General features: G+C 39.2%; 1 protein-coding gene across 5 annotated transcripts in view; it reads left to right on the top strand.

The window, feature by feature from the left end:
* The first annotated feature begins 3,977 nt into the window (after window positions 1-3,977).
* ntrk3a (neurotrophic tyrosine kinase, receptor, type 3a) overlaps window positions 3,978-12,464 on the top strand; it is a 215,954-nt gene continuing 207,467 nt past the window's right edge. For 2 of the 5 annotated variants that reach the window (XM_067502385.1, XM_067502384.1), the window contains exon 1: window positions 3,990-4,785. In XM_067502385.1, coding sequence (XP_067358486.1) covers window positions 4,433-4,785 — 353 coding nt within the window. In that variant the 5' untranslated portion in view covers window positions 3,990-4,432. Of the gene's footprint in view, window positions 4,786-12,464 lie in introns of all 5 variants that reach the window. The other 3 variants (XM_067502388.1, XM_067502389.1, XM_067502387.1) reach the window with 3 other exon arrangements.

The following is a 12,464-nucleotide window of genomic DNA, read 5'->3' as shown; positions in this document are numbered from 1 at the left end:
TTACCCTTGTTCCAGTTTTGTTTGGACTGTTTTCTGAGCCTCGTCGACCACTGGAGTCTCAGAATCAGCCCCTGCCTCTACCTTTGGGTCCTACAGTCTGATTATTAGAGTTATACAGTAACCCTATTTAAAAAAGCCAAACTTGTCTCCTAAAAAATTACAATCTTAGCAACTAAATATGAGATATTCTCATGACAGTAGATTTGTGAGACAGACAAACCAGAAACACTGACACACCGCTGCAGAGCTCATTATGCACACATAACAATGATAACTTAATTAACAGGTCTATAATTACCATATATGGCTCCGAACATTGATAGGTGGGCATTCCCCCACCTCTTTTGCGTCTGGATAGTTTATTAACACATGATAATTAAAGCAATTGAACACAGGAAGCAGCTCACACTGGTATTTTACAGTGATCATTTTGTATAAGCAGCTTCAAATTAATTTTTTATGATTAGATTAGTTTAGAATTATTTATAATAAAACAACACTGAACTACGTGTTACCACAGCAGCCTAACAAAAAGTGTGTAAATATTAATAGTAATTTAATCCCAGCTGACAGGCTGGATGAAGAAATAGAGAGACAGAGAGAGAATAGGCAGCGGGTCCATTAAAAGCGCAAACTGTGAATTTTTAAAACTGAGACCCTTACAGGCCAATTGGTCTTAGTTTTAATTTCAGTCATACTTGGGCAGACGTTGATTTAAAAGGACACATCACTTTATGATGATTATGTCTCTTTCATCCTGCCACTTGGCTGCTGTCTGCAGCATTTAGTGCCTTGATAGCTGATCTAACAATTCTACACACAGTTGCCCAATTTCCATGATAAATAAAATAATTCAGCACATACATGTGCATCACACTTTCAATTAATGTAATATATAAATGGCACCCTCAGTGTTTTGAGACTGTGATTCTTTGTTCCTCAGCATTTGGAACGTGTTTTGCTGTGGGCTGATCCCTGCCAGACCTGTTAAATGCAGAGAACAGTGTTGTAACTTCCTAAGAGTGGCCGCCCAACCAAACCAAATTACTTCAAGAGCAGAATGACAACTTATCCAAGAGCTCATAAAAAAACCCAGGGCAACATTTAAGGGACTGCAGGCCTCGCTTGCCTCACTTTAAGGTCAGTGTTATATATTTGAATTGTGTTAGAATATTTAGCAAACGCAATTTATCTTTGTGGACAGTCATCTGGTGTTTCAGCTTACATAACTGGTTTAAAATGTCACCTCCGAGTGGGAAAAAAAAAAGTGTCTCAGTAGTGTCTCCCCAAGTCCTTTTCTTCCATGCTAGCAAAAGAGGCAGGTGGACATGAGGCTAGCCAAACTTTGTGGACAGAGAGACCCAAACCACACTCAACAACACTGACAAATTTAGACTTCCATCCTAAGTAATCATCTAGTTGGTCATAAAACCTTGTTAAGCCATCAGAAACCAGATAATTTCTCACCAAAAACCTAGCAATATCTGATGCAGAACCCTGTACCTCTGGTGCTTACGGTAGATTTAGGGAGGAACCCATGGATGGCTGTCTGTCTGAGTGCTTATTTGGTTGATCACTGATGCATGTTTTGCTACATGTATATACTCATTAATTTTCTTGTGAGAGCCCCTTAGTGTAGGCAATGATTCAACCTCTATTATTCTTCTGCGGGGGCTCAGTTCAGCAGTTGCCATAACTACAGCCTCTCTCTTGCACTGTAGGGCATCCAGCTCTGCTTCAAAACTAGCTATCTCTATTTTATTTAGAATATCTTTTCTAGAAAAGGCTGCTTTGATCTTTGCTGCCTCACCTTCAGCTTGTGTTTTAGCCACTGCCACACTAACACCTGATACTGATGAGCATGCAGACCAATGCCTACCTGAGATATGTAACTTTAATTCCAGGTTCTCTGCCTTATTCGGAGCTTTTGAACTTTCATCCACTGTTTTGACTGGCAGAAGTATGTGTGCGGTATGTAACTTTCAATCTGACCCAACTTTACTTTCTGCAGAGTGGGTGGAATTTCCCTTTGTCGTTCTCTCTCAATGTAGAAATTTAATTTAACAGCTAGTTAAATTCTTTCTTCATTACACCTCCAAGGAACAGACCATGTGCTGTAAATGGCAGGATTTTACTGAAGAAAAGCTGAAACAACAACAACAACAAAAATAAAAAAAATGCACACAGTTAAAATAATTGGCAGTAAATAACATTTCTTATACACGTAAGTATTAAAGTATGCATGCTAACCCAATGCTCTACTACTGACCCCCCTTGTCAGAAGTAGAGCATTGGGCTAGCATGCAGAAGGCCGCGGGTTTAAATCCCACCCAATCAGGTGTGCCCCCATCCAACCACCAACAGCAACCTTAGTGCTGGCCACGACCTTGGTTAAAATGGGACGGTTTTGCGGCAGGAAGGGCATCTGGCCTAAAAAGTCATGCCAAATCAAAGTGCAGAACATGTTCTGCTGTAGAAACAAGCCAAAAGCCATTGATCTTTTAGATATACGCAAGTAATAAGCAGTAAACAGGTGGTGTTCAATTTATGTATCAAATGTCAATCAATGTTTACAAATTAAATTAACTTACTGGCAATGCCTCTCGTAGTGATTTAAAGTAGTATTAGCTCAGTTTGTTTGGCTCAAACATGTATCCCAGTAACTTTATGTAATACTTCCTATCTAAAAAAAAATATATAAAGACTTCCTGAAGACATACTGCAAAACAAAAGTCTACTCTTCCAAATAGGTGACCTATCATCATATTAAAATTACATCTCATTCTATAAATAAAAGCAAATTCAAGAAAAAAAATTTGCTCACTTTTCTAAAATACTTTTAACATATTTGTGTTGGTTGGAAGCAAAGGAAACTAATCACTGAAGTTTTGAAAATGGAATATTTGCTCCTTCCTTTTGGATATAAGAGTTCAGCTGCTCAATGGTTGGGGTCATCATTGCCCAGTTCTCTTCTTCTGTCAAGGATTAGGTAATTTGGTTTGAGGACCCAAGTAGGGAGACAGTAAGAGAGGGTTTCAAAGTAAAAGGAAAATTTATTATAGGGAATCTGAACACAAAATGAATAGCACTCCTTAAGGAGGAACAGGAACTTTACATTGTAAATAACAAAATAAATACATACACAAATTGAAATACCAAAAGGGGAGGACATACTAAAGCAAACAGTGTAACAAAAGAATAACCAAACCTTAGATCAAAAACAGACCAAGCCAAAGCTGAGAAACAGGAATTGAAAAAGAGAGATCCAGGTGCGTCCAGTACAAACACGGCGTGGCAAACCTTCAGGGGAAAAAAACACAAGACAAACTGGCCACAAACTGAGGGGAAAGCGGGGTTTAAAAGTATAAGAGAGCAGGTAAAACTAATCAAGGCTAATGAAGTAAAGAAACCTAAAAAGACTAGGAAACAAAAGTGGCACAGGAAGGACAACAAAATAAAAGCCAAGGCCAGGAAATAAAGCTGGGGAAAATGGGCATAAACTAAACACAAGAAAGAAATAGCTCAAAGCACAGCTAAATTAAAAAAATAACAAAGGTGCACAATTGAAAAAAGCCACAACAAAACCAAATTAAGAAATATGCAGCAAGGAGCGCAGACAACAATGAAAGAGTTCATGTCAACCCATCTACTATTTGCATATACATGTTATTTCTTAATTTGGTTGTAATGCTGTGCCTATGTTTTCAAATCAGTGAGGCTTTGCATGTTCTCAAATTGCTTAGAGCTCTCAGGGCCACAGTACACACGTACAAGGGCCTGATTGGTCCTTATAACACAAAAATTAAGTCACAGTGTGTTTAAGTTGATTAGCTGTGTCTTGGTTACAATCGTGGACTGTCTTTATCTCTTATATTTCTGTGGGGTTCCTACTACCGAGCAGTAGCTACCGCGCGTGGGCATCTCTAAGCGCGTGCGTCTCTGTCAGTTTGCAGTGTGCCCAGCAGGTGGGACTTTAAGCTCGGAGGAGACTCTCTCTCTCGCTGCCTCCTTGTCTCTTCATATGCCTCTTCACCATCCACCGCCTGGTACCAGCAACAGAGAGAGACAGAGAGAGAGAAGAAGGGGGAGAGGGAGTGAGATGGAGGGATGACATAAAATGATGCAGAGAGAGGAGGAGAAGAGGAAGATAACCGGACTACACGGGTTCGGACCTCTCATCACGTCCCCGGAATATTTTCAGGATGCTTTGCGTCTGTTTTCCTTCCCAACGGCGTTTTCTGATCGAGTAGAATCGCCGTGACTGGCAAGAGAAAACCCCACATTCACACGACCGCTCACATACATGCAAACAGTCACATATGGGTACTCAAAGACATAAAGGGAGATACGTGTTTCTGTTTTTATCTTAACACTTGGACTCTACTGATACAAACACTGTGAGGGCACCTCTTACACATTCATACACACACGTATGCGCGGAGCATGTTTTAAATTGCCGCTGCGCTGCAAAGTTGCAAAGAAACCTTGGGACTTGAATCGTGAAAGCATGGATGGATTCGGTGCGTTCTTTGGTGCATTCGGCGTCCGACGCCCACCCAGGGTATGGTGCTGCTGGAAGCTTTTCTTTCTCCTCAGCGTCTGCTTTCACAACTACCTGAGCTCCTTCCTGGACTGTCCGCCCACCTGCAACTGCTCGCCCACAGAGATCTACTGCAATAAGTCTGACAACAGCAAATTCTTCCCGCTGCTGTCCTTCCAGGGCACCGGGAGCGCCGGGAACAGTACCGGGAGCATCGAAGACCTTTTCCAGAACATTACATCTATGTAAGTACTGCTGATGGTTTGGATCAAAACTGTGTGACTACATTCCTACAGAGATTATCATGATTTTTCACTGGATGTGTGCAACTATAGCATTTGGAGATTTTCAGGATCAATCATTTAAAACTAAAATGATGGATGATCATTTTTTCCTCTTCATATTTATTTTATATTTTTACTTTATTTTTATTTTCAACTTATTTATATAAATAATAATAATTTAAACATAAAGTAACCCTCCTCCATTCCACGCATTTCACAGATTGAGGGTTTTCAAACTAGGGGCTAATTCCCTTAATCATAATAATGAAAAAGCAAATTGACCATGGTGATTAACAATGTTTATTAGATATAAAGAAAGTCTATTAGATATAATGTTTAGACTTCAGGCTGTCAAACCTGTGATGAAGTGCTCAGTAAACTGCAGCCTGGTCAACCTTCAATATAAGTGCAAATCTACTTTGCACTTTCTTCCTTTTGAAAAGACAGTGTTGCTTCATAATGGTTCTTTAGAAAATACCACCCTGAGGAGGCCTCAGTTGGCTTTAAATCCCTGGTAATGGGCTGTTCTTTCCTGTTAGGTTAGACTTTTACCAAAATTACTTGGAAGGTGACACTTGTAGACCATCATTTATAAAACATTGGATAGCACAAACGTCTAAAAGGTGTTCATTGGTCTTTTTCCTGTGAACATTAACTTAATTTTAGGCCCCCAAGTACAGTGCTCTTTGATTTTGTTACTTTACATATTCCTCTTTCTCTTGCTCATCACTTGCTGCAGAATCTCCCTACCTTCTTTTTATGTCCTCTGATGACAGAGAACAGAACAGCTGGAGAGGTAATAAGCCTGCATCTCTCCAAGTAGCTTTTCCATTAGATGATAAAAGCATCTAAAAGTCATGACTCAGATGGTCATAGGCACAAAATCTAAATGGTAAAATCACACTGTATGATTGTTTTTGTTAGACAGTTAGGGAACTTTTGACTACATCTCATGTTTCAAATGACTGAGAATGTGTTTAGTTTGTTTTTACAATTAATCATGTAGATAGCATGCATTTCTTTGTAATGGTGACTTACAAAATACATTCAAAATCACACCAACTTAGTAATAATTATGTGAATGCAAATCTCAATACTTGTAAAGATGTAATTTTATTGTCTTTTTAGTGCAAAGACCTGATAAAAAGTGTTCTCATGACATCGTCTTATCACATTGCTGCTACTTACTGTAAAACCTTAATGTAGGTCAGAGTGACTGGTTTGATCAGAAAAAGCCGAATCATTCATTCGGCTTATTAAGTTGCCTTTGTTTACTTCTGTTTACACACTGTCACTGAGCATTAGCTGTATTTGGACGTGCTTTTCTAAAATAACTGCTCTTTCAAGTTTTCAAAGTTTCCGAAGAAATTATTAGCAAATGGTTATTTTAACCAGTAAAGAGGCTGCACTCACTGGTTAAAATGAAAAATATGTTCATTAGCAGGTGTTTTCACCTGTCACTTAAGGGCGGTCATGGGGGGCAGCTGTAGATCAGATGGTAAAGGTAGTCGTCCACGGACCACAGGGTCAGTGGGTCGATCGCCAGCCCTGGCCCTATATGTCGAAGTGTCTATGGGCAAGACGCTGAACCCCTAACAGCCCATTCCCGTCCCCAGCTGTACAGGGAGGATGCGGACAATGATCCGCTGTGGCGATCATGAACTCACGGGATAAGCCGAAAGGAGAAAAAAAAAAAAAAGTAGTGCTTAAAGTGTCTTTAGGCATGTTTCTCATGTGCTACTTTTTTCCGATGTAAGTAACATCGGAAAAAAAGCAGTTAAACTTCTCTGTAGCCAATGTCTATACAAAGCAAATACTCTATACTAAGAAAATCATAGATTGTTTGTGATACAAGATAATTCACTCAATGCAAGAGGACTGAGCGTTTCTATACAGGATTTCTATATCTCTAAAGAAATCTAACAAGGTTCATTTCGACTCTAGAGTATTCTGTTGTATCAGTTACAGGAGTCATCTTGCAATTATTGTTTTATTCACAATATCAATAGTTAAATATATTTGAACCAGTGTCTCCAGTATAAGTTATGTTTTTTTTCCTCTTTGGGCGTATCTTGTTTTACTTGCGGTCGCCACAGTGGATTGTGTGGTCTGCATATTTATTTGGCAGCCATTTTTTACAGCAGATGCCATTTCTGACGCAAACCTCCCCAAATTTACCAGACCTGGGACTGTTTGGGGGTTCAGTGTCTTGCCCAGGGACATGTCAACATATAGCGAGGCGGAGTTGGGCCACAAACTGACAACTTTGCTGTCAAGGCGTGTCCACTTAGACCCACTGTTGCCCCCTCAGAATGGCTAAGCATAAGTATCAGATCACAATCAGTATAGGCAGACACCTAATATTAAAGGAATCAATTTAATATTGGGGCAAAAAAATGGATTAGGACGACCCTAAAAAAGTCTGGATGTTGAGTTTCTGTATTTGCATTTTTTGGTGGCATGTATAAAAAAAGGTTAAAAGGGCATTTTTTTTTTTTTTTTACATGAATTCCCATTCAACACTTTGTAGTAGTGTATGTATGCGCGTGTTTGTGTCTATGACACATTTTACCCAGCACTCAGCATCTGTGTCTACTGTGCAGCATCCGATACACTTTGTACTCTCTTATTAGCCTAAAAACGACCACAAACACACACAGACATAGAGCTTTCCATCTTACAATGAATTCGGGATCTAAGTGTTACCAGTGGTGTGAGCGAATGATTTAGATATGAGCTGCTACTGCTTCTTTGAAATGTAAAATCATCTCTGAATCTCTGTCTGAGGCTGGTTCACATGGTTTTTCTCATTTGTTTTGATGCAGCCTCAGTACTGGCCACATTCAAATGAACAAATCGTCATTTTCACTACACTAAACACTAGGGGTGACTGTGGCACAGGAAGGTAGAGCCCACCAATCTCAGCCACAAAGTGTCGAAGTGTCCTTGAGCAAGACACTGAAGCTGAACTTAGTTGCTCCTGGTGAGCATTGGCCAGCTGCATAGCAGCTCCCCATCGGTGTGTGATTGTGAGTGTGAATGGGTGAATAAGAAGCAGTGTAAAGCGCTTTGAGTGCCAATAGGTAGAAAAGTGCTATATAAGTGATGACCATTTACCATTTAAACTAGGGATCTCAGTGACTGTAATTTAATAACTAGCATTAATAATTGAATTGGCTAAAATTATAACTGATGACAAAGATGAGTAGTTTAATTGTCCAAAAATTTATTATACTAGCACTATACTATACTGCTATTTATTAGGTAGAAGTTATATGTGCTTGCTGACTTCCTGTTAAGGGCAACATGCCATAAAATCTCAGTATGGCTTACTTTGTGTCTTGTGCCTATTAACAATGCAACAGAAGTTAGTTGTGTGGGGGCTGTCCAATTTAGAAGCAGATCACTGCAGCTGCTCCATTGGTAACACTGACGTGTGCTCTAAGGCTGTGTTCACACTATATTTCAAAACCAAGTCTTTTTTATTCATATCAGATCTTTTTGAGCTGATGGTACAGACTCATGTTTGTAAGTAAAGTGTCCAGCTTTGGTGTGAGTGCCATGGTGCTCCTAACTGTAAATCTAAATGAAATGTGAGCTGCAAGCTTACAACAACACCTTTAATGACCAACAAATCCTCAATTCTCCATTTACTGCCAGCTCGGTCCAAGGTCTTCTGCTGATTTTTCTCCTTCTCACACAAGCACAAAATGTGTAGTATTACAAGCTTGTCAACTCTCACCTTTGTGGTGTCCTCAAGTGCCATCTAATAGCTCAACCTGAGCCAGCACAACAGTTGGACTTCGTTGGCACTAGTTGATGTCACCTTGATGTCTGGGGTAATATGCACCTGTTCACATAAGTCAGAAAATCTAAAAATTACATACATTTCAATGTGACCACTCTGACAACAGACTCAATGTTAGAGTTTAGACAGAGTTCTAACACTGCATATAGAAAGTGCTTCAGATCTGGTTAGGGATAAATCCAATTTGGTTTGCTCACACATTCAGAATCTGATGTGAGTCAGATGGGGCAAAATAGTCATATTTGTGTTAATTCAGCTGTAATGTGAGTGTACTCTATGTAAAAATGCTTCAAACATTAAACTCCTGCACTGAGTACAGATGGTGGTTAAACCTGGTGCAAAAGTGTCTGTGCATCCCCAGGACATAAATCCCAGCTGTGCTGGTGTTTTAGTAAAGGCCTGATGTGAGAACAACCAGCAACATCTCTGTGAGGAAACAAGGTTATTTGTGATTGTTTTATACCCTTATGGGAGATTTAGTCTGATATAATATTCTCCATTGATTCATGAGGTGGTGCAGCTATTTGCTAATACTGGATATAATAATATACTGGATTTTGTCTGGAACATCACTAAATAGCAGCAGATGTAAGTGTAAGCTTTGCAGTTGGAATGAAGCCTATTTTGTGATTATTATTCAAGTAGCTTGGGATTTACTTTACTTGGTGTTTTTTTAACTTCCTGACTCTAAGTTTGCAGTAAACAGTCACATCCGTGGTTACAACTACAGTTTGGGTCATTTGTGTAATTTGTTAGTGGCCCACTCCCCCCAAACCCCAACAGGATAATGTGGATCATGTTCCATGGTCTCTTTTGTGATTGGGACAAATAATTTTAAAGTATCTCAAACTGTGGCCATTAAAAATGCTCAGTGGCTAGTTACTTTGGAAAATCACTAGGCACAGTGGCTGGTGAGCAAAAAAGTATATGTCAAGCCCTGCATGCACATATGAATGAGACACCACAGGCTTTGACACAGCGTCAGTATGTGAGGCCCTGGGCGATTTGCATATTGTAGATTTAAACACCGCTTTATTTTCACTTTCTACTGACTTAAGATGAACAGTCACTTTGCATTTACTCTGATGTTAGGAACCTCACTGCTATTTATTCATCAGTGATTAAACTATTCATTAATGAATGGACTGAAAACTAAGTCCTCTGAAAAAAGCAAGTCATCAATAAACATTAAAGGCAAGTAAGATTATCATTGTGCTGCTTTACCATCTCTGCAATGTGAATTGGTTTCAGAAAATGAGAAAAATCCTGAAAGACTCGTGCAGTCAGTCAAAAGAATCTGCAAATGACCATTTCTGGGATAGACTGTTGCCTTTTGTAAAGAATGCTTATTGAAATGCCATGGAGGACATGCTGCATCCCTGCTGTGAAAAGTTCAATGTGCTTCTTTCTACTTGGTAAAAAATGAGCTGTTCATCTTCACAGTGCAAGGACTTCATGGTTGATCATGAGCAAGGATTTACTCCACATATCCCTCTCAGTGGCCCTCCCTCTGATACTTTGTGAAGCCTTATAGCTAGTAGCAGTCATTACATCACAGCACATTAGGCTCACACAGCACAACAATGATCAGAAAGACAGGAAAATAAAAAACAGTAGCTGCAACTGCAAAATTGCTTCCTGAAGAAGATCAGTATGATCAATACATTTTTACAACATGGTGGAATAGGGAAAGAAAAATAAAATCTTTTACTTAGAGAAATCTTATCTATGATAGAGACTGATTATTTTGTGAGAACAAAGACCTGGCTTTATTGATCAGTTATGCTGTGAGAAGTTTGGAGCAAAAAAATAAGCTGCTGCAGCAGCTTTCCACCCACTGCTGTGTGTAGGAGAGAGCAACACAGGACTGCTTCCACAATGAGTGCTTGTTTTTCACACTAGTCCCAGAGAATTTAGTGAAATGAGGAGAAAAGCCAGAAAATAACAGGCACTCTGTGATAAGGAAACTTTGTTTTTGTTTAATGTGTTGAGAAAAAAAGGTGTGTCAGGCGTGAAACTAACAGTAAGGGAGAGAGATGGTGAAGGATCAAAAAGAGGAGGTGGTATAAGTTAGTGAAAGAAATGTAAGGACATGGGTAGCTCCCTGTTAATACAAAAAACAAGTTCAACACTGTTGGTTGACTTCCCAGTGTTGTTTCAAACAGCTCTCCAGTCTCTGAATAGGGATCTAAACGCTATACTACCAACATGAACAGCTCCCTGTTAATACAAATAACAAGTTCAACACTATTAGTTGACTTCCCAGTGTTGTTTCTAACAGCTCTCCAGTCTCTGCATAGGGATCTGATCGTTTCTGGAAGATTGTTTTTAAATTAATTGTTTAGTTCATTTGAATTCTTCCCATTAGTCATGTAGTTAGTTTTTATTATAAATTGTTAACTCTTTTTAATTATATCATTTGTCTGAGGCAACCAAGGGCTTCCTTAGTTTTAGTTTTACGTAATACGTATTGTGTATTTTGAACTGTACTGTATTGTGTTGTTTCTGTGTACTGATGATGTCATTAGTGACATCATATAGCTTTGAAAGTTTGCCTTTGTAGTTTACCTTTAAAGTTTGTTGTGCAGTTGTCAAAGGAAGAATGCAAAGCAAAGGATTTATGGCAAGAGAGGCATGTTCAGCACAGCTACTGAAGGGTGCTGATGTGACACGGTGGCTGGAGTAGAGGAACTGACTACAAGGTTGTGTGGACCACAACACGGTAGAAGAAAAAGGTTCAGTGTATAGCTGTGGAGGTACACAGTTTTGGATAAGTAGTTACAGATAATGGATGGGTTTTTCCTATGTCGCAATTCATCCTGCAATGTCCTGCACATTTCCTAAGTTAGAGGAGTTTAAAGGGGTTAAGGGAATTGTCTGGGAAAGCAGAGGAGTGTCTCTGAGATCCCTATTACCACAATGTAGACAGTTTTGTTGGAACTCTATATTAGGGTAAGTTAAACCCCAAGACCTACACACACGTAACAGCTGCTGAGGGGTAAAGTCACTCCAGTGCATTTCCCTTAACCTTTAGTGTGTCAGGGTAGCAGCAAAGTCTTACCACAAGGATCTTAACAACCTCAGAATATATAATATTTACATGGACTACAACATTGACTGTTGGTGCTTTTTCTTATCAAGAAAAAAGACTTAAGACAGATGAATTGATCCAAGCAGCTTTTTGAAGATTTGTTGGCATCAGACAAACTTAACTTTTCCATCATAATGTCCTTTAACTGAGCTTCTCTCAATTAATGATAGGGAATCCACAAATCGACTTTGTCTTTTGTTGTCATAATATACGGTCAAACCTGTTTTGTGCCAAACTCAACAACTTTTACCATTGTCCATTCTTTTTCCCTATTTGCCTCCTAGCCTTCACTGCACATGTGCCGCCGCCCTGGCACGCATGATCAATTTACTATAAGCAGATGGCACAATTAGGATTTACTATAGTGAAATGATTTAACATAAATTACGATAACTTAACTATTGGAAGGCCATAAGACTAACAGTTTTTCCAATTACAACACTACAGAGACAAAACAACCACTTGAACCATAAAACAAATATTTACATTGATATTCGCTCTCCATGGTACATTGCAAGTTTTCAAGACATTCTCACAAATAAAACAAAGTTTGTCAACATGTCTTTCTAGAATGTTTGTTTTAGTATTAACAAGCAGTCTTCTCCCAAGTCCTTTGGAATCAGAAATGGTCTGAATGACCTTCCCATGCATCCAAGAGTTCCTAGGGGCTGAATCATCAAAAACCATACCAATGTCTCCGGATGTTAGATTTCTTTCACCTGATTCTATTTCTGACGTTCT

The sequence above is a fragment of the Channa argus genome, chromosome 4 (genome assembly GCF_033026475.1).
Source record: "Channa argus isolate prfri chromosome 4, Channa argus male v1.0, whole genome shotgun sequence".
NCBI classification, from domain to species: domain Eukaryota; kingdom Metazoa; phylum Chordata; class Actinopteri; order Anabantiformes; family Channidae; genus Channa; species Channa argus.
This window is presented reverse-complemented; position numbering and strand designations above follow the sequence as displayed.